At 25.3% G+C, this 24,966-nt stretch overlaps 2 protein-coding genes across 5 annotated transcripts in view; both read right to left on the bottom strand.

The window, feature by feature from the left end:
• Positions 1 to 291: 291 nt before the first annotated feature.
• On the bottom strand, positions 292 to 14,631 carry LOC132928718 (uncharacterized). 4 transcript variants are annotated; one of them, XM_060993584.1, is made up of 16 exons: positions 14,196 to 14,631; positions 12,139 to 12,186; positions 10,637 to 10,727; positions 10,417 to 10,536; positions 10,214 to 10,330; positions 7,735 to 7,848; positions 7,417 to 7,673; positions 5,743 to 5,911; positions 4,408 to 4,549; positions 4,074 to 4,239; positions 3,611 to 3,984; positions 3,058 to 3,235; positions 2,722 to 2,996; positions 2,488 to 2,656; positions 2,076 to 2,414; positions 292 to 1,996 (listed from the first exon to the last, which is right to left on the bottom strand). In XM_060993584.1, the coding sequence occupies exons 2-16, from the start codon at positions 12,175 to 12,177 to the stop codon at positions 1,583 to 1,585; spliced, it is 2,964 nt and encodes a 987-aa protein (XP_060849567.1). In that variant the 5' UTR covers positions 12,178 to 12,186; positions 14,196 to 14,631; the 3' UTR covers positions 292 to 1,582. The 4 variants fall into 4 exon arrangements, with proteins under 4 accessions (XP_060849567.1, XP_060849558.1, XP_060849574.1 ...); XM_060993575.1 differs by having other exon boundaries at positions 14,200 to 14,631; XM_060993591.1 differs by lacking the exons at positions 12,139 to 12,186; positions 14,196 to 14,631 and adding an exon at positions 11,105 to 11,232.
• Positions 14,632 to 17,274: 2,643 nt separating this feature from the next.
• The window catches only part of LOC132918012 (putative uncharacterized protein DDB_G0286901), an 81,788-nt gene continuing 74,096 nt past the window's right edge, over positions 17,275 to 24,966 (bottom strand). Inside the window, exons 4-15 of the mRNA XM_060979061.1 lie at positions 24,838 to 24,925; positions 24,093 to 24,286; positions 23,068 to 23,134; positions 22,614 to 22,978; positions 21,636 to 22,006; positions 21,355 to 21,564; positions 21,171 to 21,261; positions 20,941 to 21,076; positions 19,678 to 19,824; positions 19,078 to 19,192; positions 18,779 to 19,020; positions 17,275 to 17,625 (exon numbers count right to left, since the gene is read on the bottom strand). Of these exons, the coding sequence (XP_060835044.1) occupies positions 17,539 to 17,625; positions 18,779 to 19,020; positions 19,078 to 19,192; positions 19,678 to 19,824; positions 20,941 to 21,076; positions 21,171 to 21,261; positions 21,355 to 21,564; positions 21,636 to 22,006; positions 22,614 to 22,978; positions 23,068 to 23,134; positions 24,093 to 24,286; positions 24,838 to 24,925 (2,113 nt within the window). The 3' untranslated portion in view covers positions 17,275 to 17,538. The remainder of the gene's footprint in view (positions 17,626 to 18,778; positions 19,021 to 19,077; positions 19,193 to 19,677; positions 19,825 to 20,940; positions 21,077 to 21,170; positions 21,262 to 21,354; positions 21,565 to 21,635; positions 22,007 to 22,613; positions 22,979 to 23,067; positions 23,135 to 24,092; positions 24,287 to 24,837; positions 24,926 to 24,966) is intronic.

The raw sequence follows: 24,966 nt of genomic DNA, 5'->3' as shown, positions 1-24,966 counted from the left end.
AATCTATAATTGGATATAAAAAACATTGATATTGCCAAAAATTGGATTTACATAAAAATGCTAGTTTTTTCTTATTTTGAAAAACCGTTTTTATTATTGTGAGCCCCAGTATATTATTAATATAAATCTTTATAATACTAAACTTTACTTGAATCTAACTTGAAACTAAAAAAATGTATTAATGGCTAGCATGGTAACCTAAGTTTCAATAGTGGGCTGTTATCATAAAGGTCTGAAAACACTGATTTCCAACATTTTTTCCTAATTAGGTTTGTGTTTTATTGAATTCAATAACTTTTATAACGTTTATTATAAAAAAAACTTCAAAAAAATTAGTATACAATATTAAATCATCAAATCCTAAGATCATAAAATTAGAAAACAAATGGTGTTGAAGAGTGACTATTGACAAAAGTAATTGTAGTCATAGGAACCTTTGTACTACCTCAGTATAATATCTACAGATTTACAAAACAGATAATTATGCATTTGTATGTTTATATTAGAGTAATATGACTATAACTATATTACTCTAGTTTATATGAAGTAGTCAAATAGTTTTATCATCAGAACGGTTACAAATATAATGATGTGCTAAGACAACTGTTTGTTAAGAATGGATTTAACTGCCTCATACAACCATAATATAAACATACAATAAAAGTTAAATTTGAAATTTATGCAAAATGGGTATTAATAGCTTTAATATACATTTTATATGCATGACTATATCTAACAACTATTTATGTTATAGACAAGTTTTGAATAATACTAATGTAGAAAGCTTAAAATATTTTTACATACAATTTTGAATTTTTGATACATAATAAATGTATATAAATTATATATTAGAAAATTATTTTCTTCAACATGCAGGTTAACATAGAATTTAATATGAAAAATAAACAATTAATACTCAGCGAAAACTTGAAATACAATTTCACTTACGTATCAATTTAAAGTATTATTACCAAAAAAAAAGTTGGGTTATTTATTTTCCGATTGCTTGAAAAGTTTCATTTTGTATTTAAGCAAGGCACATAGTCGGTTAATGAAATTGAATTATTTTTTATTTTATAAAAATGTTTATAAACTTTAATAGTAAAATCATATCTAAATTAAAGACAATTGATTTCAATTTTAAAAATGATATACTGCGTGAATTGTTTTTTTTTTTATAAAAAGTATACAGAATACTTTAATTTTTTTAAATGTTCTTTGAATCTAACTTATTTAGAATTGAATCAAAATTAATTTACTATACAATGAATAGCAAAATTTACATTTTCAAATTATAGTTTTATATTATTTACAAAATGAAAAAAAAATATGAGTTATAAATGAAATAAAATTATTACAATTATAAATCTATTAAATGTATGATAACATTTATGCTTAATGATCAGTTTTATTATACATACAGAAAAACATAATACATATACATTATAACTAATAATTTAAAATGTTATTAATATCTTCAACCTTGAATTACAATAAAAAAATTTTCATGTTCACAAAAATAGAATCATAATATGAACGGGTTTTAGTGTGAAGAAACAAATGGATACTAAACATTTTTAATTCAAAGATCATTAAACTGTTCACTCAAATAAACTCTAACTGTTCCTGAAAAGGGAACCTTAATTACCCTAGTTTTAGCATCAGGCATCATTGTATCTAACAATTTCTCTAGAGCAGGAACTGAAAGTATATCAACGTTATCTGATTTGTCTTTTTCCTTGTCCTTTTCGGGAGCCGACTCTTCTCCTGGTCGCTGTCTGGGTTTTCTTGTCCTAAGTATAGGTATGTTGTTGGTCGTTTCTTTGGTATGGGATAATTCTAAATTATAACCAATACTATGCTGGTTTTGTTGATATTGAGTTATAAATAAGTCAGTAACACGGAGTAATTCATGAGTCAATCCCCAAACCAAGTGTGTTAATGTCTTGGAGAGTTTCTTGAGACAGTCAATCAAGTGGCAGTTGGTAGTTGCAGACTAATAAATAAAAACAATAATATCTTGTATAAATAAATTTATGTTATAAAATAATATAATGCACATTAAGTATACATACTTGGCTCACATAAGCAGGAATAATCAGTAAAGCTTTAATACCAACACATTTTTCCAACTCATCTTCAACACAATTACTGAATTCTATGTTGACCAATTCCAAAATAGTGAGCTTTTCAAGACCCCTAATAGCAGTAAAAACATCTTGTGCACAACTGTCCCATTTACCACAACAATTTTCCAATCTCAACGATTTCAAATTGACAAATCTTTTTAGTGACACAGCAAAATCTTTTGATAAGCAATCGCAATCGCCAATTTCCAAAAACTCTATGTTTTCAGTAATAGTATCCAAACTCTGATAGATGTCTTTTGGAAATGATTTTATGGAAGTTAATGACTAAATAATAATAATAATAAAAAAAATATTATAACTGTTTTTCCATAAATATTAAGTTATTTAATAAACTTACAAATTTATTTAAATTTATTAAATTTTCAAATGATGGCAATGACGTTAATTTGATTCCAGTTAAACCTTTTAGTCTTAACTCAGTGAGCTTTGTCATTTGGCCTAAATAATTTAAGCTTAGGGCCATAAAATCATTGGGATTTTTGGCCTCTTTTGTTACATTTGGATTTCTAAAAATAAATTCAATTATTAAAATTATTTAAATAAAAACTGGATATTATTTTCTTTATATTACTTTATTGAAGTTGCATTAAGTACTTCAATTTGAGGTAATGAGTAAATAATATCTTCAACTACATGGGTAGGACATCTATACAATTCAATGAATTTTAACTTCTGTGCTCTTTTCATTGCTTTGGAAAAATGCAACCAAAAATTTTCGAATTCTTCAACTTTTATAGGTATTAACATACGTCTAGTATCTAAAGTATCAGTTCTTTGATGATCAATAGAGTCTACAAACCTTTCCCAGTCATAGACCATAGAATTTTTTAAACGAACATTTTGCCACTAAAAATAATTGAATAAATTAGCAAAAATATATTGTGAACAATTTAAAGATTATACTTACTAAGAACTTGTTCATTGCAATTATATGCCACGCGGTACATACTCTAGAAGCAGATAAAAGCTCATGTGTTTTTAAATATTTAAAAACGTGTCTCAATGCTTTAACCATGTAGTTGAATGATTGCATGGATGAGAAAGTAGTTGCAATTTCTTTAAATGAACCATTCATTTCAGAATTCCTGTAAAATTTGAAAAAAAATTCATAATATAATTATTTTATTGATCTATTTATGTAAAAGCATTCTTAAATATTAAATTATGTTCCTGACCAGGCACATATAAAGACCACTAGCTTTTACATGCAAACAAAATTAGGCCTTAGAACATATTGTATGAAACATAAGTAAATAGCAAATAGGGGTTGAAAGGAATATAGGAATGGTTGACTTTCCGCTCAAATCTGAAAACAAACATAACCAAATGATTAAAGCAGTAAAAAAACGAAAATTAACTTACACTCATTCATACAAGCAAGACCAATGACCAACGCTACTGTGTGCCTGGTCCATTATTACATTCCCCCAAAGGATAGGGAAAATTAAATATTAACTTACTCTTCCAAATTTTTGGGCTCTTGAACAACACAAGTCATCAAACTAGGTCCTCGTGTTTGTTTCATTTCATAAACATACTGTTCATGAAAACTGCCATCAACCATTGTAGTTTTGTATACATTTCCTTGACATATAACAGTATTTATAATATCAAGGTTATTTTCATCTTTATATTCATCAATTTCATAATGTGGTTCTTCAATTTTAGAAATTGGCGTTCTATCAATAAAGAAATTAGGAGTATCTGAAGCTTGATGGACTTGTCTTATACGAATCGGTTCAACGCGTAGTTGCTCAGGTTCAGTAGCACCAACAACCACAGTATGAGATGACTGTACACGTGTATTTCTTTGTTGCACAATAGATCGACAGTTCTAAGTAAAAAAATATTAATGAAAAAATGAAATAAACAGTTTTATAGATTTAAAAAAAAAATATAATGAACATTAAAATGATCACTTACTAAACATACATAACCAACAATCTTTAACTGAGCATTTATATTGACACATGCTGGATGATAGTAGACCAGACATTGAGTGCACATTAAAGAAGCAGGTTCATCACTGTTAGGGCACCGTATACCACAAGGAGCCTGCATGATGATTTCCCCATCTGATGTTGACAACCTATTTTTATCCATTCACGTATATGGTTTGATTGAGGAAGGATTATGTAGAAGGAAGCATAAGGATTACAACCCCGTAATTTTGTATTATATTTGTGAAGCCAAATAATAAACTAATAAGCAAAAAACTGTTTAAGCAAAAAAATAAAAAATAAAGCCAATATGTTACCGTCTTTTAATGGTTGTGGTATTTATATCAATATTCTCAAGTTTAGGAGAAACTTTTGGTGACACACTAGATTGAATAGCTTGCCAGTCTTCAGATATATATTCAGGTGTGGATGAAGATGTATTCATTGATTCTGAATTCCCTATGTAATAATGTAAAACATTAATTCTGTATTCAAATAGCACAATAAAATATATAACTGTATTTTTCAGATTATTAAGCAAATAAATACATAGTTACACTGAATATAAAATTATATTACATGCAATTTTAAATAAATGGAATAGTATTTAATTTAAATATACATATTTCATAGATTAATTGCATTGTATACACATTTTTGAATTTCACAACGAGATGCATTATTTAAGAAAAGTGCATACTCTAATTAGTCTAATTTATCAACAATTCTGTGTATCAAAATTTATTTTTTAAAATAGGTTTTTATTTAAAATAAATATAAATTAAATTTATAAACAAATTTTAATATTTTAATTTGTATACTTAACTAAAATCAATTTCTTATTAAGAGGTCACACTCGTATATCCGTCTTACACACGTACAACATAAACAAAACGCATTTATGCAGTCTGAATAAACTCGCTCAATTTACGTTCTAGAGTAATACCTAATATAAAATTAAAAAATGACAATATTTTATAAGGCAAGATGAGTTTTTTAAAAAAAATTAAAGGTTATTTAAAAATTTTAAAATTGTTTCCATTTCTAAACGATATAATGAACGTTATATTGAGAGTAATGGAAAAAACTCATTGTCTGTCCTCAGAAATAAGAAGAATATTATCATCTTTTAATTTTATAATAGGTATATTTATTCTAGAACCAAAATTGAGTGAGTTCAACTTAAGACTGAGTAAACGCTATTTTTTCTCTGTGTTGTACGTGTGAAAGATGGAAACAACGCTTACAGGTGCGACGTCCTATTAATAAAAATAAATGTTTTTGTATGTACAGCCAAGTCTATCATACCATTAGACTAAATATAGTATAGACAAACAATAATAATGAAATTTTATAGCTCATTGTTTTGATTTGGATTTGACTTACTAGTTGTATACTCGTATGATGGCAAAAGATGGAAAATAAGTATCTACTTGTCAATGCTACTAGAGAGCCAAATTAAAATTAAAATATTAATTAAGTGGTAAATTATTATATAAATTGTTAGGCCTTTATTTTAAATCAGAATATAACAACTTAGTTAACTACATTAAATGTTTGTGGTAGTTTAAAGAAGTTTAAGGGGTAAATCTATTAATTAGTATAGGCAGCACTGCATGTTAAGCTAAATAATAAAATATATTTATATTTACCTTTTTTGGATCTTGATCTTGAGGAAGTCTTTGCATTTTTAAAAACAATTTTCATTTTACTAGCAGACTTTTTGTTTTCATCATCTGACAATTCATAATCAAATGGTGGGCGCTGTACAGGTGTTTTAGATTTTTTAGGCCGAACAGCAACACCAACAAAAGAGTCTTCCTAAAAATATATGAAGATAATTGCAAATGCTTGTTTTTTAACAGTTATATGTATAAAATATGAAGAGTATATGCATAAAAAGTCATGTGGTTATGTGCATAGTAAATGATTATTGGTGTACATACAGCATACCTATCAAAATATACAATGTTTTGCACTCATATACAAGATCTAGCAAGATAATAAATATGTACTTTTTATCTATCAAGTTAGCTAAGCAGTATTATCAGATTATATTTATTAGATACATTTTCTGGATAAATATTTGCATTTGTCCAAAGAGTTAACTTTACATCAAATTTTTATTTTATAACTTACCAAAATCATTCAATATTTATTATTTTTTATTATGTAATCTTTTGTATGCTAGTAAGAAAAAATGGAGATGATATAAAATAAAATTAATATTATTAATTATACTATAAATGTGATATTAATATTTCACTAAACGTATCCATTGTAGAAAAATCACATTTGCTTCCATACTCGAACATTCCAAACTTAATGAAATTTGAACTATTAAATTGTTCAAATAACAATTTTTACCAAACATATAACTGTTTGAAATGTTCATGATTCAATAAAAAACCAAGGAAACTGTGAGGGAGGTCAAACCCCTTCCCTCAAAATATTCTTGCATTACACAAACTTAAAAATTATTTTATCATTGTTTTATACAGTCCTTACTAAGATTTGTAAAACTCCCCCATCAATTTTTTATTTCAAGAAAATTCATGTTCAAGTGTTATTTGACAATAAAATAAATTGGTACAAAAAAACAAAAATTAAATATAAAATTGTTTATCACTATATACTAATTGAGTCCCTATACCTCTGAATAGGAAAAAATAATACACTAATTGATTCGGGGGTTAGGAAACTAATAGTATACAAATTGAGTCCAAGGATTATTTTGAGTAAAATATTATTTTTAATAGTTTTATTCAGCCCATCCAAAAATTTACCAATTTATAAACATTTTATTGAATGTACAATGCAAAATGTATATAAAAACTAGAAGTGTTCCTATAATTAATACAAGAAATTATATAAAATAAAAAAAAAGAAATCATGCAGCTGTTGCAATCAAACACCAATAACTGTATTTGAATATATACAATGCTTATCCCATACATTTTTACCAATATAAACGATGTTATTTTATCATAATATTTATTTAATTATATACAAATTATTCATATTATATTAAACCCCTACATTATTATATATTTATATTATAAAATATTTAAAAAAAAAAAATTTTTAACCATACTTATAGATTGTTTTGTTACAATCAGTCCTAACTCCTAAGTCTGTAAAAATGGGAAGGGAAATGTTTTATTTTTAATTTGACAAGACTTAGTTAATATTAAAACATCGACTCAATTAGTATTATACCTAAAATTTTACTGGACTTATTTGTATACCCTAAAACACACTGGGATTCAATTCGTCATAATAGGTTATACTGGGACTCAGTTCGTATGCAGCCTTGTTTTTATTACCTTAGATAATTTAGAATTTGCATCTCTGATCAGTTCTTTTGATCTATCATTCATGCCAATTGGTTGTTTTAAAAAAGTAAAACTGTCGATAGTAAGAGAAGTTTTATCAGATGAGATATCCAACTGTTCCTGAATTTCTCGTAATGATCGTAGTTTTCGGTTATTTGGAGAATAATAGTATACATCACCACTTCTATTTGCCCGATTGAGAACAGTAGATTCACCTGATGTTCTATATACTAATTCTCGTTTCCATCCTGAAAAATATTTATCACAGATAATCAACCAAAATAAATCTTTAATAATTAATTTACTTACCATGCTCAAATGGGAGTTTAAAAATTGCATCAGTTATGTCAACATTAATTTTTCTGCCTGTACTACGGCGCGTTCTACTGTTAGAAGTCAAGTTAAATGTAGGAGTAGTAAGTTCTAAAACATTAAAAATCAATCAACATAATACATCAAAACTGTTTTGTAATAATATTTATAATTCAATTCTATCTTTATTCATATTTAGAAAACCTTTAACACAGTATACATATACTAAACATGAAATATAATAGGTACCATTTATTTGTATAACATTAAGATACATAATGATTTATTGTTGCCCTTTAAATCCGAAATTTCATAAGAATATTATAATAAATATAGAGTAGTAAGCTAAACATATTTATCTTATTATTTAATGTTGTTTAAATTAATTGATAATTAAACACTAAAATATTGTGGTTCAAGGTGCCATTTTGTAATACCAACACATTTTTAATTTAACTTGTGCTTTGTTCGATTAACCTATGAATTCTTTAAAACTTTATCATATTACACAATATTATTATTATTTTAAATAGAAGGTTATTAGTTCAGTAATCATAATTTAAAATAAAAGAAGAATAATGGTAATTAATCAAAGAATGTGTAAAAATTTACTTTAAAAAAATTACTTCTATAGAATGAGACATTAAGAAAAAATAATAGAGCATTATATTATTAGACATTTAAATATTAAAATAAAATATAAATAATTCTGATATGTATTTTTTTTAAACATAGAAATTTAAAATTATATTCTGTAAAAATATCTTAAATGTGACAATATCACTAATAAAATTAACCAATTTCATTATCTTAAATTCAACATACATAATTGCAAAAACAATAGTCATCAAAGTATAAAAAAATTCAAAGAATTTAAACATAAATACTGTAATAAATTAGTCAAATAGTCAAATAGATGTAAATATTTATGATATTGATACATGCAGAACACATAACTTTACCTAGTTTTTTCATTATAGTCCACGCAACAAAAACTGGCCAGTGACCCTGCGACCTGCCCGCCATAAACCGGTGGTTAGCCGTAGGTCCTCAAACTGCACCGCGCCATGCTACTGCGATGTTTACACAATAAACGCGGCAATTAGTTTTGGAAGTATGAGGACCACTGAGTGGAAATGGCTAATAGTCGTGCTGGACACCCGCCAATTTTCGTTGCGCGGACTATAGCATATGTGGACAAAGTCTCTCTTTGGGAAAAATGTAGTTTTAATTTCTATAACTTAAATACATTTTGTATAAGGTACACACATAATATATTATGTTCTCCTGTATTTACTTTAGATTCTAAGCAGAGCAATTTTTGTATTGATTTTAAATGTATGGTTTTTTTTTACAACAAGTAGAAGATAAAATGGGTGGTTTTGTATTGAAAACTTGATTTAGTTTGTACTTACATGAAATAATTTTAAAAATATTTAGATACTTATTGAGCTATTTACAAGCATTAAAATATTTAAATTATTTTTCTATAAATGTTAATTATTTACTGGGTCTAAATTCTTAAAAATTCAATACAGGACCTTAGATAAGTTATTCTTATAAAAATTAAAAAATTAAATAGGCACAATTTTTCTTCTTATATGCATTTAAAGCTTAAATTTTTACAAAATTTGTCAAAATTATAAGAATTAACCAACTGCAAGTATTTTATAGTATAACATTTTTAAAATCTTCAATTTGTATATTTTTTATAAATATATTTGTAGATTAAATTTGGACAAAATTATGTATTTTAACCACGTTAATTATTTTATTATCTTTCATAACCATTAATTGTGAGACTTAAAAGTTTTTATGTATATTATAGATTTTTCTTTACCAACAAAATTATAAAAGTATGTGCATTTTTTAAGATATTATCTACTTGAACCTATAATTCACACCGTTTTACACTATACCTAATGTATACAACAGATCGATACCCATTTGTCTATCTTACTTATTAACTATAAATAATATATTATATTGTGTTGGTATTCCTATACAAATTTGAATTGGCATTTCCGAATACCAAATGTCAATTCAAAGATAAGATTAAAATAAAAGATAAAATGTTAAACCAAGGTTTTTATAATACCTTATCCACATCTTAATGGTGTGAAACTTAGTTATGAACTATTTATTTATTTATTTAAATTAAATAACTGATTAATTATAATAAATAGAATTTATTCAATCAAATAAAAATAGATCAAAACTTCTAAGATATCTTAATACACCACAAAAAATTAAAAGTTTGTGGAATATATGATGGATGTACGTAAAACAAAGAATATTAAGATGTCAAGAAAGAATAGCAACAAATACATTAAAAATTAAGTTAATAACACTTATAAAAATTAACATTTAATATATATATATATGTAAATGAATTGTAAAATTTTGTGTACTAAGTGAGAAGAATTGGGAGATTTTATGTTTTCTGATAAATGTATTATACATTTCTGTCACTCACCTAAAGAAGGTGGAACATTTAATTCCAAAGATTCTAAGGTATCATTTCGTGTGTTATCTTTCTTGTGCCTCTTATTACTTCGATTATTCTTTACATCATTAGGTTCTGGTGATGATACTATAAATAATATATATATATATTTAACACATGTCATAAAATAAAAGAAAACAAACAGGTTTACAAATATAATTTTTCTAACTTACTACTTGATTTAGATTGTTTCTTTTTATTAACATGATTATTATTAACAATGGATGGACTGTCATTTGGCTCGTCTACTTCCATAGGTTCACCTGTTTCTTTACTAAGTTCCATTTTTAATGCTAAATACAACCATATAAATTTTTTTTTAAATTTGTAAAAACATTGAATTTTAAGTTAAATATAAAAGCTGTATAAACATATAATGAATGAAAAACTTACATTTTTTCTTATTTTCAATTATTATCAATACTTCATCATCAATATCAAATCCAATAAAATTTGCTTCTAGGTTTAAAAGATTATTGGTTTCCTAAAAATAAACAAATTAAAACTTTATTTTTAACCGAGCATGAAATATACAATTAACACAATAAGAAATTATTTTTTCATTTATTATATTATAAGCTAATCTAGACTACATTTTATTAATGAAATAAAGCTGAGTTTTTACAAAAATGAAACAAATTATACTAAGTTTAATAGTGAAAAATATCCATTGTATTATATATTTGTTTTATTATATTAACATTATTTAATAGGATTAGTGAATGTTATTTAATAAGAATTAATCTGCACTAAAACAATACATACTAAATTTGTAATATTGCATTTTTATTTTTTAATTCATAATTTTTAGTTTAACAGAAAGCATTTTACATAAAATAAAATATGTATTTATTAACTTACCATTAAGTTACTCATTTTTTAAACCCATAATAATAAAAAAAGTGAATCTAATAACTTAAAAATGTTGAACAACTTAAATGGATAAGAAAAATCCTTCGATGTACAGTTGTCAGTACTCAGTAAATGAGATAGGTAATCAGTGATACCAACATAGAAATCATCCTCTACATATTATTAAACAATATATTAAAATGAATATTGAAATTTAAAAGAGATATAAAATGTTTAACCATATAGAATATAACTAGTGTTTTATTAAATTCATAAAAAAAAAAACATAATGCTTTATAAAATTGTAGATATAAAGCAAAAAGAAAATAGATAATTAAGCCTAAAGGTGAAAAATAAAAATGGTAACAATAGTTATACAGTTAAATAACTTGGTTAAAATCAGAAGTTGTTTATTTTGCATCAATAGCATTAGCGCAACAATAACAATCTACAATGAAATAGTCTCAAACAACGCCTGATTAACCAATAAGCTGAGTAGGCTAAAACCTAGGGCGCCAAATCAACCCTAGCCTACTGACGACCAACTCCTTATTCAGGCCCTGGTCTCAAATGAAATTGAAATAAAAAATGTAGTACAAAAGTTATTTTTAATTTAAATTTATAAATTTAAAAATTTAAGTGTTTATTTTGGTTGTTTTTAGTGCATAAACATACAGGATCTATTTATTAATTATTACATTTTACAATAAACTCTACATAATGTTTTATTTATCTACATAATAATAAAATAGAACATTTATTTTTAACTTCAGTTAAAATTACTGAAACCAAGTTACTTTACCAGGGGTCAAATTTCAAATGGCATTAATATTAAAATTTACAGCAAAATTCTGAAATTTACCGTTGTTTTCAACATACTAAAGTACATTGGTTAACAGAAAAAAGGATCGCTTGGTAGAGCAATTTTATATAAAATTAACATATTTAAATCGTACTGTTTGATTAAGTATAATCAAAAAATCTATGATGCATATTATTAGTAGTTATAATTTTAAATTATGATATACAAATCTGTTAATTACTTTTAAACCAGCAGATTTCTTTCTCTCCAATTTATCCATTGTTGGTATCTAGAATAATACAAAATTAAAAAAATATTATTAACATTTTATAATATTAAGTTATAAAAGATAAAAATAAATTTAAATTAATATTTAAATTTATAAGTGCTAACAAGGAGCTAAAACAAATAATAAAAATAAAGTATATGAGCTAAAAATAAATTATACATAAAAAAATATAAAATATCCAAACAAAAATAATGTTTATATGCAAAAAATAACTATAAAATTAAGGTTAAAAAGGTATGATTCATAAATTATATGTCATATAATAGTGAGAATGGATTCTTGAACTTATTGAACTTAATTTGAATGCTTTAAACATTTTGAAAATTAATACTCAGAATTAAATTGAATATTTAAAAACAACAATTCAAACAATTTGAAAAAATCAAGTTAAATATTGACAATATTTAAATATCTTAGAATATTTTAAACACACAAACAAACATGTACTTTTTTTATATTATTGAGTTAGGTTGTTTTAATATTAATATAGCAACTAATGGTAGGTTAAAGTAATTTGTGTAATCGAATACTTAAAGATGACAAATTATGCTAAATGCAATTTATTATACTAGTGATCAATTAAATACTGATATTTCTTTCTTATAAATTATTATTATATTATTTGCGTTCTTGTCAGTTGTATAATTGTAAAATGTGCAAGTTAATATAATATAATAATAACTTAACCATTTACCAAATTTTAAATAAGTCTTATCTCTAAATAAAGATTAATAGCATAAGGAGGAATTTGATAATTAAGACCTATTTAATTGTAAGACTGTCTGGACAAAAAAAGTCTTTAGGATTCCACGGCAGAAAACTATTAACAACTTAAGGTACTTCTAGTAAAATTTTGTACTAACAATTTGCTTTCCCAATTTTCCAAGTAAAATTAGTAAAAAAGAAGACAAGCGTGACATTAGAGCATTTGACATTTCTGTATGGTACCCAAAAAAAGAGTTCGGTAAGCATTTTGTTGATTATAAAGGACCTACTATTTTTGACTTCCTAAATTTTGAGGTTACAAATATATTGTCAATAATATTAATACAAAACCGGGCTATCTATATAATAAAAAATTGTTTTTGCTTACTTAATAGAAATATTATAAAAACTTTATTGTTAATTTAATCATATTATTTCTATGTAATATTATAGTATGACTAGTTTTAAATACTAGATGTTGAAAATCATTTTCTTCACTATCAGCTTTGCTTATAGAAGTGAATTATTCAAAATACTTAGGTAACTTTATAATTTAATTGATGAATAATAATAAAATATATATATATATAAATACAGGAATGTAAATCAATACCACTTGGCATATTGTGTATAATATAGAACTAATATTTATTAAAATAAATGGATTATCAAATTCTTAATTATTTTTTGTTTTGATTTTAAATTGGGCAAAGTGCCTACTTGAAATTTGATTAACTATCCAGATTAGCCCATTTCACAATATAAAATATTGTCAAGTAAATTTTTAATGTGTTGTAAAATTCAGGAAACTACACAATAGTTGAATGTAACAAATAGAGCTATTCATAATACAAAGACATTATTAACATAAAATTATTAGCTGTACTCGTATACAATATCACCACTCTACAAGGCATTACAATAAACATATATAAATTGTTTTGGTTGTTTGATCACACCTTACAACTGGCACAGCAACTCAAGAAATTTAAAATGAAACGGTTGACAGAAAATTCTACTCCCAAAGTCCCTGGAGAGTATAGTAAAGGATACAACCATTTTTTCTAAAAAAGCACATATGCTAGGTTTCAGCCACTAGTGGATAATAATATGACGTTTCTGCGGGCACTTCGGACACACAAGATGCGTTTTCAATAACAATTTGTGTCACACGAAACGCATCATAGATATATTATAAATATAATTTTTCAATTATAAAACACATTATGACCGTACACATAACTATAATAATAATATAAAACCACTTATAACCACAAGTCTTGTGCCATCATGTGGATACGTACGTACTCGTTTGTAATACAGGATGTGATGACAGGAAACGCGCAGTTCACGTGCGAGCAGGACAGGCGCGTCCAAAAATCGTTGTACAAGTGACTTGGAACGCCACAGTTACCCGGGAAACTCGTTGCCAGTCAGATTACATGGATGCGGTTTTTAGCGGGACGGCGGACGGAGAAGTCTATACGATAACGCGCGGACAGGATTCGTATCGAGGGAGCCGTTCGAGGAACCGATAACAAAATGAGAGAGCAAAACACAAGTGATTCGACATTCGGTAGGTATTCGTCTTCGATGCGTCCGTTCACCGATCAGTAGATGTCAACAATCAACAAATAAATCGCGGGAACCGGTGATTCACGAGCGGGGTAGAGAAAAGACAAGTGGTAGTGTGGTTGTGGTACGCGATGGCGGGGCGTCGTGTGAGGATCGCGGGGATGACGCTTGTGGCGGCAGACGATTCCGGTGTAGTAACGACGTGAAAAGGTGGGCCAACCGTTTTTTCTCCCATGCTAGTTGAGGTTATGTGATTTATCGGAAAACTAGTCAATTAAATTCAATAACCGTTGTGCTAAATGCAAAATTCAAATTCGAATTGTGTACTTGGTCATAATGATTTTCAGTTTTCACCAAGCGAATAAATTTTCCAAATCTAAACCATCAAGTTAACGCATACAATTCGTTTTTAACCTCAAATATGTTCCCGCCGATTATAGGGTCGTTTAAAATTAACTTAAATTATTTACCATCGTCTATCACTCCATAAGGTTGGGCACACGTCAGTACCCATAATTTATTTAACACCATTTTTAAAATTTTTATAAATTATTAACACATTATTGCTTATAATATATTTATATAAATCCACTGATTGCTGTCTAATTGAGACCCTTTGTTTAAATATTTAGGTATACTTTTACAGATTTGCAATTCTAAATATATATTGACTACTGGTTACTGCAGTATCTAGTTCAATACTTTTTAAACGTATAAACCGCAGAAAGTATTATAGTTTTTTATTAGTTTTAGGTATTATTTTTATATTTTTATTATTGTATGAACTATGAAGTGGGTAATGTGATAAGAAGAACAATAAATAAGTTCATATTGATAAAAATACTGAACTTTGTGTAATTATAAATAAATATAGTGGTTAAGAAATGTATTGTGTATAATTACAATAGCCGTTGTAGTAAAAATTAATTATAATCAATAAAAAAATTAAAATTAAATATATTCTTTCGATGGCAAACATTCATCATTTGAATTTGAATGAATTTGAATTTTTTCATCATAGCTTTATGAAAATTTAAGATTTATGCTGAATTTACTTATAATTACAAAGTTACAACTAATGGTTTTAGTTTTATAATATAGTTTTATAATGTCCTACGTGTTGATGTTAGGCATTGGCGACTGGCATAGTTGTCGATGTCATTGAAAATCACTGAAGTACCTAATGAGGTAGTCATATATTTTATCAAATTTGGCTAGGAGATGTCTTCTTTTGAGAACAGACATATGAATAACACAACTAGACCACCATTTAACTGTTTAAGCAGGGGCAGCGCTACACGGGATCGAAAATAGGCAAGTGTCCCCCAACATTTGATTTTGCCCTTCCATTACCCCATTCCATTTTATAGGGGAGGGGCCAAAATTTAATGTTAAAAATATGTTAAGTAATTAAAGAAATCATTATTAATATATGAAATAAAATTAATTGATTTAAAGAGTTTTAGTCTTCATTATATTATTTTAAATTTGGATATTATATTAAAATTAAATATGCTTTTTGCTTTTTTACACATTTACTAATGGGACACTTTCTAAAATCGCATACATTAAAAAATAAAAAGTTATGTATTGTTACATACAAATAAAAGAAAACGGAGGAAATTTGTAGTACATTTGTAATAATAATAAAATAGGTATAATTTTTGATTATTTATTTAGCAATATACCTAAAACATTTTTAGTAACAATTTCCTGAAAATAAGCCCCCCCCCCAATAAAAAATATTGACACTGCCACTGTGTTTAAGTAATCTTCAACATAAATTTTATACAATTATAACTTGTAAATAGAACGCGGATTTTTATTCACTAAAAAGTATCAAAATATGCAATCAAATTGTAAAAATATGCAAGAATTTTTTTAAAATTAATTATGGTAAAAAAATTAACAATTTTTTTATTTACAAATTTAACAACTTAAATAATAATAATCAATAAGGTATAAACTGAATGAAAAAAACATTTTTTTAGAGAATTTTTTGAATAAATTAATATATTTTTAAAATTATATTTATTATTAAAATAAATAACTATATGCATTTCCAGTTTTTCTTTAGTAAAGCTGTACAATTTATCTGTTAACATATTTTTTAGACTGTGAACAATTGTTCAACATCAACTGAAATTGTTTGAACATATTTGAAGCAACTAAGTATTGTAGGTATAATATATATATATTATATATATTTATATATATTTTTATCATATTTGCATTACTATTTAGTGCCTACAAAATATATTTTTAATTTTTCTAGATACTTTTTTAGATTTTTTCTTCAATATACAATATATTTTGAATTTTGTAAAAATATATAAAAACATGCAATGTTAATGTGTAAAAAAAAATTCACAAATTCCAAAAATATGCAATTGCATAGTAATCCGTGCTTTATACTTATAAATATAGATAGGTATTTTAAATTTAGTTAGGTATTGTAATTGTTCTTTAAATATACTTTAGTGGCTCATGGCTGATCCCATTAATAAACTTCTTGTATAATTCTGAATTCGACATTAATTAAAAAAAAAATCAAAGTACAATTGAACAATCTCAATTAGCACATTTCATTTACTTAAAAACATTCTTACTTGATGGCTGATAAGAAAAAATGTTAAAATAATACCACAATTTATATTATATAATATTATTTAATATTTTCATATTTCATATGGTCTGTGATAAAACATTAATTATGATTTATTAATGTTGTATATTATAAAAAAAAGTATTTTTATAATTAAACCTTTATTCTAAACCTTGATTTAAATATTAAATTTTTAACAAAAATTATAAAATTTTTATAGATATATATTTCTGAAATTATATTATTATATTATTTATATTAAATTGTATAAACAAAGAAATAACTTTTTGTTTTTTTAATAATTTTTCATATTATATAAAAATAGTAGTAATAATTGGTATATTTTATGTGAAGTAAATCATACTTCTAACACTCAAATGTAAATCATAATTATTTTTTTGAACTTTTGAATCAAATTAAAGTATTTATTTATGTTTAACTTCTCCAGCTGACGAGTACCTTGTGGATCATTTAGAAAAATAGTTAACTTCTCCAAGACTAGTTAAACTTTCTGCTTCACTTTCAACTTCTTGAGTAGACTGTTTCAATGAAATCTATGTTAACATCATATAATAATAAAATATTAATATTTAATATTTCACAAAATCATAAAACATGGTTTACAATGTTTACATCAACATTGTAATTATTTATACATATTGATGCTAAATTCTTTATATAGGAGTAAAGGATAAATTAGAGAGATGCAACGAGACACTCTTACTTCTAATCAAATTTATTAAGTCATTTTTAACTTTTTCCATTAAAAATAATTATTTATTTTTATTTAATAAAAAACGCAACTATTATTAGATATTTTTTGCATTTCATTAACTTTTTTGATTTTTAAGTTTTTTTTTTAAGACATTTTTTGTTATTTGTCAACAAAATTGTGCACTTTGCGTTTAATGATGAAGACAATAGTTGCAGTAAATGAAATTAATTGCAATGAGTTGTACTATTATAGTGTTATATAGTTGTGCTATATAGTATGCTACCATTTAGACAAGTTTAATAATATAAATAATATAATACTTTACTTTAAAATATTTTATTATTTTTTGAATAGTCATTTTTTTAGTGCATAAATAATATTTTATCGAGACGTTTTTGAGATTGTTTAGAGCAGTGGTCGGCACCGGCAGTTTTAAATTTTAGAATGACAACATTTTTTTTTATACATTTCATTGTTTTTAAAATTTAGACAGTATTTTTTTTCCATAATAACTAATTTAAGAATATACAATTTTTATTTTTTCCAGCCCGCTAAATCTTTTTAATTCGTGCATGTGTACCATAAGTCCAAAAAGGTTGCCGATTACTGCTTTAGAGCATTAAAGTCAGAACTCTAGTTGTTATTATTATTGCACAACCATTAATTAAACATTATAATATTATTATAATAAAACATTATGAAAGTATAAATTTTAATTTTATATTTTATTTTTTTATATAAATAAAAAACTAATGACTATGGAAATATTAAACATGAATAGACTAAGAATAAATAGAACCTACAATTTTCAATTAATTACCATTTTTTTTTTAAATTCCAAGATTTATTAAAAATTCAATTAAAACTTTTATTTAATATCCAAGTTGTACAAATAGTAATTGGTACTGGTATATAATTATTTTTATTATTTTTAGTCGTATAGGTAATAAAATTAAATAAAGTTTAAACATAATTATATAATTTATTATTACCATTGAAGAAGTAGTTGAATCAGAACTTTGTGTTCTTTTGTCTATACAGTGAACTTTATTGGTTTGTTGATAATTATTAGATATCGATGATGCAATTGATAAAGAATTTAATTGCCAATCTTGTGTATTTGATTTTAGACTACTATAATCCTTACTGGTATCATTGATCGGTAAATGTTCACCATTTGTAGTAATTTCTAATGTGTTTCTATCCTTCTCATATTTAGTTAATTGATTGTTTTCTAAATAAATAATTTTTAAATTGTTTTTAGTTTTTTGAAAAAATTATAAAAACTTACTAGTTAATATCAAGTCATCATTGGTTTTATTAATTCTATTTATATCTGAATTTATCTTCGAACTATTTTCAGCTTCCAAATCATATACATAAGTCGTAGTTATATCATTATCTTTCTATTTAAAATTTTCATATTTTAATACATCTATTAGTATTAGACTCATAGGCGCAATTAAGGGAAGGGGCTGGCTGGAGAGGCTAAGGTTTCTCAAAAATATTCAAAGCCCCCCCCCCCAAAGAAAAAAAGCCATGCAGAACTTTACATTATTATATTGATAAATAAAAAAAAAATGTGATTACTACTGAAAAAATGAATAAAATACATTTTTATTATTTATTTTTAGTAATAATATTATAATCACGTTCTTAGATATGTCTATTACGTCTATAGTCTAGACTGTAATTATTATAGCGCGCCACAGTTGTTTATCATTATCAATAAACAAAATATTATCCCTGAGAGGCAGTGATTGAAATATATATGGGAGGGGCTGAAGCCCCCCCCCCCAAATTGTTTACTCTAATTGCGCCTATGATTAGACTTGATACTCATTACTCTGGTAAATTATTAATTAAAAAAATATTAAATAGAATTGTTTACGTAATTATTTTGATTTTCATCATCAGATGGTTTCAGTTGATGATTTAATATTATACTTGAATGGCTTGATTGAGGTTGAGATGATACAGAATGTTCAAATAATGTACTTTGGTTTTGTATTTTATTTTTGAATTTTAGTTGATGCTTCTAAAAATATAGTTAACAATTTTAAGATACACTGATTTAATTCAAATAAACATAACTATAATAAATATTTTTATAGTAATTTTTAAACCATATAAATAAGAATACTTTAAATAATAGTATAACTTTGATTTGTTATCATTGAGTTGGATTTGTGGTATATTTTTTTCTGAGCTGGGTACTACTAGGCGGTAGTTAAAAGAATCAGTTTAGGAAACAGTTAATGAAGGAACAAGACAATTAGAACAAGTTAGAGCTCAATGTAAAAACACATTTTGCATAATATGCATCTTGTGTGGATCCTGCAAATGTATTAGATCTAAAACAACATTTTAAAGTAAATTTTTATTATCAAATATTAACATTAGCTTTTTAGTTGTTATATGCTTATGCAACTATAAATCTATAGTAAATTGTTTTCATTTCTTTACAATATTTTAATACTAATAATTACAAATTTTGTGATGTTTCAAGTGTTGGATTGAGTTCTGATATGAATTCTGTTGCGGATATTATAAAAAGGACCAAGTGTCACTTTAAGATTAGGTCAATTTTACAATACATACAATTATGTAAAAATAGATGAAAAGGAATATTTCTTAATATTTAAATCTCCCTTTTTTAAAGAATCAAATATTAGATTTATCATTCATATTATATCATTAATGTCCAGATCATCAGTGATTTGATGTTCAATTGGAATAGTTGCTAATGCTACTAATAGTGTGCAAAATTATAGATTTTTTTTTTTTTTTATATAATTTTTAATTCAAATAAGATTTTTGCTGCTGTAGTAACTATTTATTGGTATGAATTTTGGCAATACAATTCTCAATGTCATGTAAATATTAAGAAATATTTCAAAATTTATAAAATATGTTAACTATAATAAATAAGTTATTAAAAAAATATCCATAAGCATTCCGTTATAGACTTATATATGCTAATCTTAGTATTTGGTAACTAACTACTAGTCTACTACACTGTTATTTACTAAATTAAGAAAACCTATGGAAACTTTTAAGTTTTAGACGTCTTAGTCTTTACTAAAATATTATTTGATTTAATAATTAAAATAGTTTAATACTACACACACACACATTGGTACACATTTTTTACTTTTAATTGAGATATGTTGTTTTGATTGTTCAAATCATTTTGAGTCTTAAATATATTTTGATTTTGATTTATGTTATTGTTGGAGCATAATGTAATTTGAGAACCATATTCCTTTATAATTGATGAATTTTTAAACCTAAAATAAAATATTATTATATGTAATATAGAACCTAAATACACAATTAAATAAATGGGTATAATAACAATGACATAGATTTCAAGATTCTTACATTTCCAAACTTGAGAAATTATAACCACGACACAAAAAATCTTTTATACTGACACATCCAGTTGATTCTGTTGATGGTATATCATGATGATCTGTAAAAATAAAAAAATTGAAAAAAGTTATTTATTAGGTACCTATTTTAATATTAGTTCGTAACATTGTTATATCAATTATCAACATTTTACCTTTTGAGATTAAAATATTGTTAGGATGATGATTTGTAAGATTTTCGTGAACATGTGTTGCCGTATCATCAAGTTTATTATCTGCGGACAAATTTGGAAATTCTACCAATGGATTCAAAGCCACAATGGTGTTTTTAATTTTAGTTAGTCGTTTTAACACTTGACGAGAACTATTTTCAATTTCTACAGACATTTGGTCAAATGAAAAACCTATAAAATTATTTTTTATTAGATATTACAAAAAAAAAAATATTACATTTTTTAACATCTTTATTAGTTACCAATGTTATCATCACTGACGTTCTCTACTAAATTATCGGCTATATCCAATATTCTTTTTTTTATGACTTCTTCACTAAAACCAACCATACTGTGTTCTTCAATAAGATCATCTACTTCGCTTGAACCGTTAAACTCCAAGGGTTTTGTTTCTTCCATAGTGATTATTATTTTCTGTAATTGACTAATTAATTGATCGCTTAAAGGATGTTTAGACATATTATCTAACATTCCACAAATAATTTTGCGTATTTCATGACGAGCAACTATTTTGTCATTAGATATTTTTGGTTGAACTACTGAATGGCATTTGCAAGTTTCCGGTTCTAATCCAAAAGCGAATTCTTGGTAGGCCACATTTGGTTTATAATTACTAAATATAATATTTGAAAAAAAAAATGAATTAATAAAATGTTTTAATTTAAATTAACGCATTGACGGACATTCAAGAATAAGTAACTATATTGTCATAGCAGTATTGCTGATAAGTGACGCTTTGGAATACTTTTAAATAATACGAGTATTGATATAGTATAGTACTAAAAACACCCATCGAAATGGACACTACTGCTCTAATATAGTTGAATTTTCAATGGTACAATATTATATGAGATAGTTTGACAGTCCCAAAACTGCACAAAGTGACATTGCAAGGAACTTTAAAAATAAATCATGACATCTGATATAAGTTACTTAAAATAATTACATTATAAACAAATGTTGTTTTTTAATCGTTATTTAATAATATGTCTTTATTTAATTAATGAATAATTATGATGGGAACTTGGTACTTTCCGGAAACCGTAGAAGAAAAAAATAAATATACATAGAAATAGATTACAAGTAAAATTACAATTTACTGCAATAATAGCACTACCTATACCTATAGCAGAACTATAAAAAATACATGCTTTTTATAATTTTAATAATTCTCACTGCCCGTCAATGTGTTAAGAATAATATTATTAATATTGTATTACCGTGATAGATTTTTATTATCTGGTTTTATTTGAATGTTAGCTAATTTTTGAGTGACTAGATCAGGTTTTAAATTAACACAAGGAATTCGCTGCACCGTCAATTTGTTTACTTTACAATCATTAGTATTTTTTCCATCGGAAATATTATCCTCAAAATGCACGTTCGTTATACTAACGTTGTTTTGGCAGACATTTTTTAGTAACAGTTCAGTTGATTCAGAAGAGTTGTGAAGATTTTGATGATGATTGTTCATATTACCTAAATTTCCAGAAGATTTGTAAAAATGAACACGTTTTTCTTGAGTTAAAGACTTAGGTTTCGAAATTATTTTTGGATTTTCATTATTTGTATGGATATTTTTACCCTAAAATGTATATCAAAATAAATTTTAGTCAAATTAATAATTAAAAAAAAATATGAACAAAAATAGATCAACTAAATTTTTAACTATACCAATTTTCCTTTTAAATCAGGTTGAAGTTTCCGTGTCATTTTTGATGGAATATCTGCATATATGTCTCTAAACACGATTAAAAATTAATAGTTTATTGATTATAATGAATTTCAATTTTCAATTTATAATAAAATTACTAAAATCCATAACTATAAAAAATTATAAGCTATAGTAGGTATTATCAGTAATTACACTATTATTTATTCATACATTTAATTAAAATTATAAGTTCTGTAATTACTTATATGCACGGGTTTTTTCTTCAATTAATCACATTTTTAAAAAATAAATGTTATTGAAGTTAATATTAAATTTATTATATGACATAAGTCACTTATTTAATTTATGCATAATAAAATTAAAATAAAGTTTTTTATCGTTACTATTTTATCTAGATATAATTAATATCTTACAAAATATAAATAAACGCATCCTATAAAATACTATTTTCTTTTTAGTTCCCATATTTTCCGTATAAATTAGGTCAGTTAGAGTATTATATTTCTAATTTATATTAAAATAAATAAATAAATAAATAAATTTTCAGTTCAAAAAAAGTTCGAGTAAAAATGGGTTCTAGTTTAATTTTGAACAGTTTGAAGAAAACGAAGTTTGACCCATTCAAAATTAAGTTTAATCTTATCAGCACCGATTCGAATCGTTTCGAACCATCAGTGGCGTAGCCAGAGCTAGGGAAGCTGAGGAGGCTGCGCCCACTCGAAATATTATGAAAATTTAAAAATTATTTTAATTTTTAATGGTCTATGACCAACAATAATCTTAAATTGTATTTTATACATAAATTTATCAGCCCCCCCCCCCCCGAATAAAATCCTGACTACGGCTCTGCTTTGAATGGTACAAATGCCGTTGGCTTGCGTTCGGCATACCGTTCTTACTTGTGTATTCAATAAATTGAAATGTATACCAAAACCGAATTTACGACTTAATGTTAATGCACCTTAATGAGCATATGTATAATATACTTATAAAGTTGTATACTTGTATACAATTAAAAATCAACCTTTTAACTATGTCACTTGTGATATCTGCAGACTGACATCTTGGCAATACTTTTTCATGTAGCTTTTTTAAATACAAATCAGTTTCTCTGGCCTTCTTTTTTGCTTTATAAATCAACGTAGACGCATTCACAAAGTCGTTCTTGACCATTTCTTTATTCAAACTGACTACATTATTCGTACCAAATTGGGATCCCTAAAAATGAGCGAACAGTGTTTTTTATTATTTTACAAAACGAAATAGTCTGTATTATTGATTATGTTTATACATATAAACGTTTTACGTTTAAATTAAGTGCTCGAATTGAGAAAAATTAAGTAGTTGAGCTCAATTCGACGATTTAAAAACTGCGTTCCAAGTGCACAATTACTTAACACAAACGCGTGGAGCGCAGCCCCCACACCCCCTCACTAACCTTATACTTATTAAAAATAATAATGATCAACATAAATCATTTATTCAATTATTCGATATCTTAAATAGATAACAAAATAATAATTATTATTATTTTGATATTAAAAATTGTAAAATTCGTTATATAATTGACGTAAATTGAAATCCATATTTTAATAAAAATTAATTTGGATATAAGTTTGTGCCGTCTCCCCGTTCCAGTGAAATAACATAGTTAGGGTACGCAACAAAAAAAAAAATAGTAGAGGAGCTCCGTTCCTGCGTACCCCCAATTCTAGCATGGTTTAATTATAATTTTTTTAGTAGGTACTAATTAGAAATAAGTGGTTTACCTTCAGTTTTGAAAATGTGTTATGGTCAGACACTGTAGTAACTTCGGATATTTCACATGGTAAATTTATGTTTTGGCGTATTGTGTCGCTGAAAAAATGAAAAAAATTATGCAAAATGAAAATAAAATA

Source organism: Rhopalosiphum padi, chromosome 1 (genome assembly GCF_020882245.1).
Source record: "Rhopalosiphum padi isolate XX-2018 chromosome 1, ASM2088224v1, whole genome shotgun sequence".
Taxonomy (NCBI): Eukaryota; Metazoa; Arthropoda; class Insecta; order Hemiptera; family Aphididae; genus Rhopalosiphum; species Rhopalosiphum padi.
The sequence above is the reverse complement of the archived record's forward strand: the minus strand, read 5'-3'. Positions and strand labels throughout refer to the sequence as shown.

Bases quoted from the DNA above. Each gene is read 5' to 3' on its own strand.
- LOC132928718 (XM_060993584.1), bottom strand. From the start codon at position 12,177: ATGGATAAATTGGAGAGAAAGAAATCTGCTGGTTTAAAA. The intron at 5,912-7,416 runs GTAATAAAAACA...ATATATTTTTAG, and splicing joins CAAATTCTAAATTATCTAAG to GAAGACTCTTTTGTTGGTGT. The intron at 1,997-2,075 runs GTATGTATACTT...TTTATTTATTAG, and splicing joins TTCCTGCTTATGTGAGCCAA to TCTGCAACTACCAACTGCCA.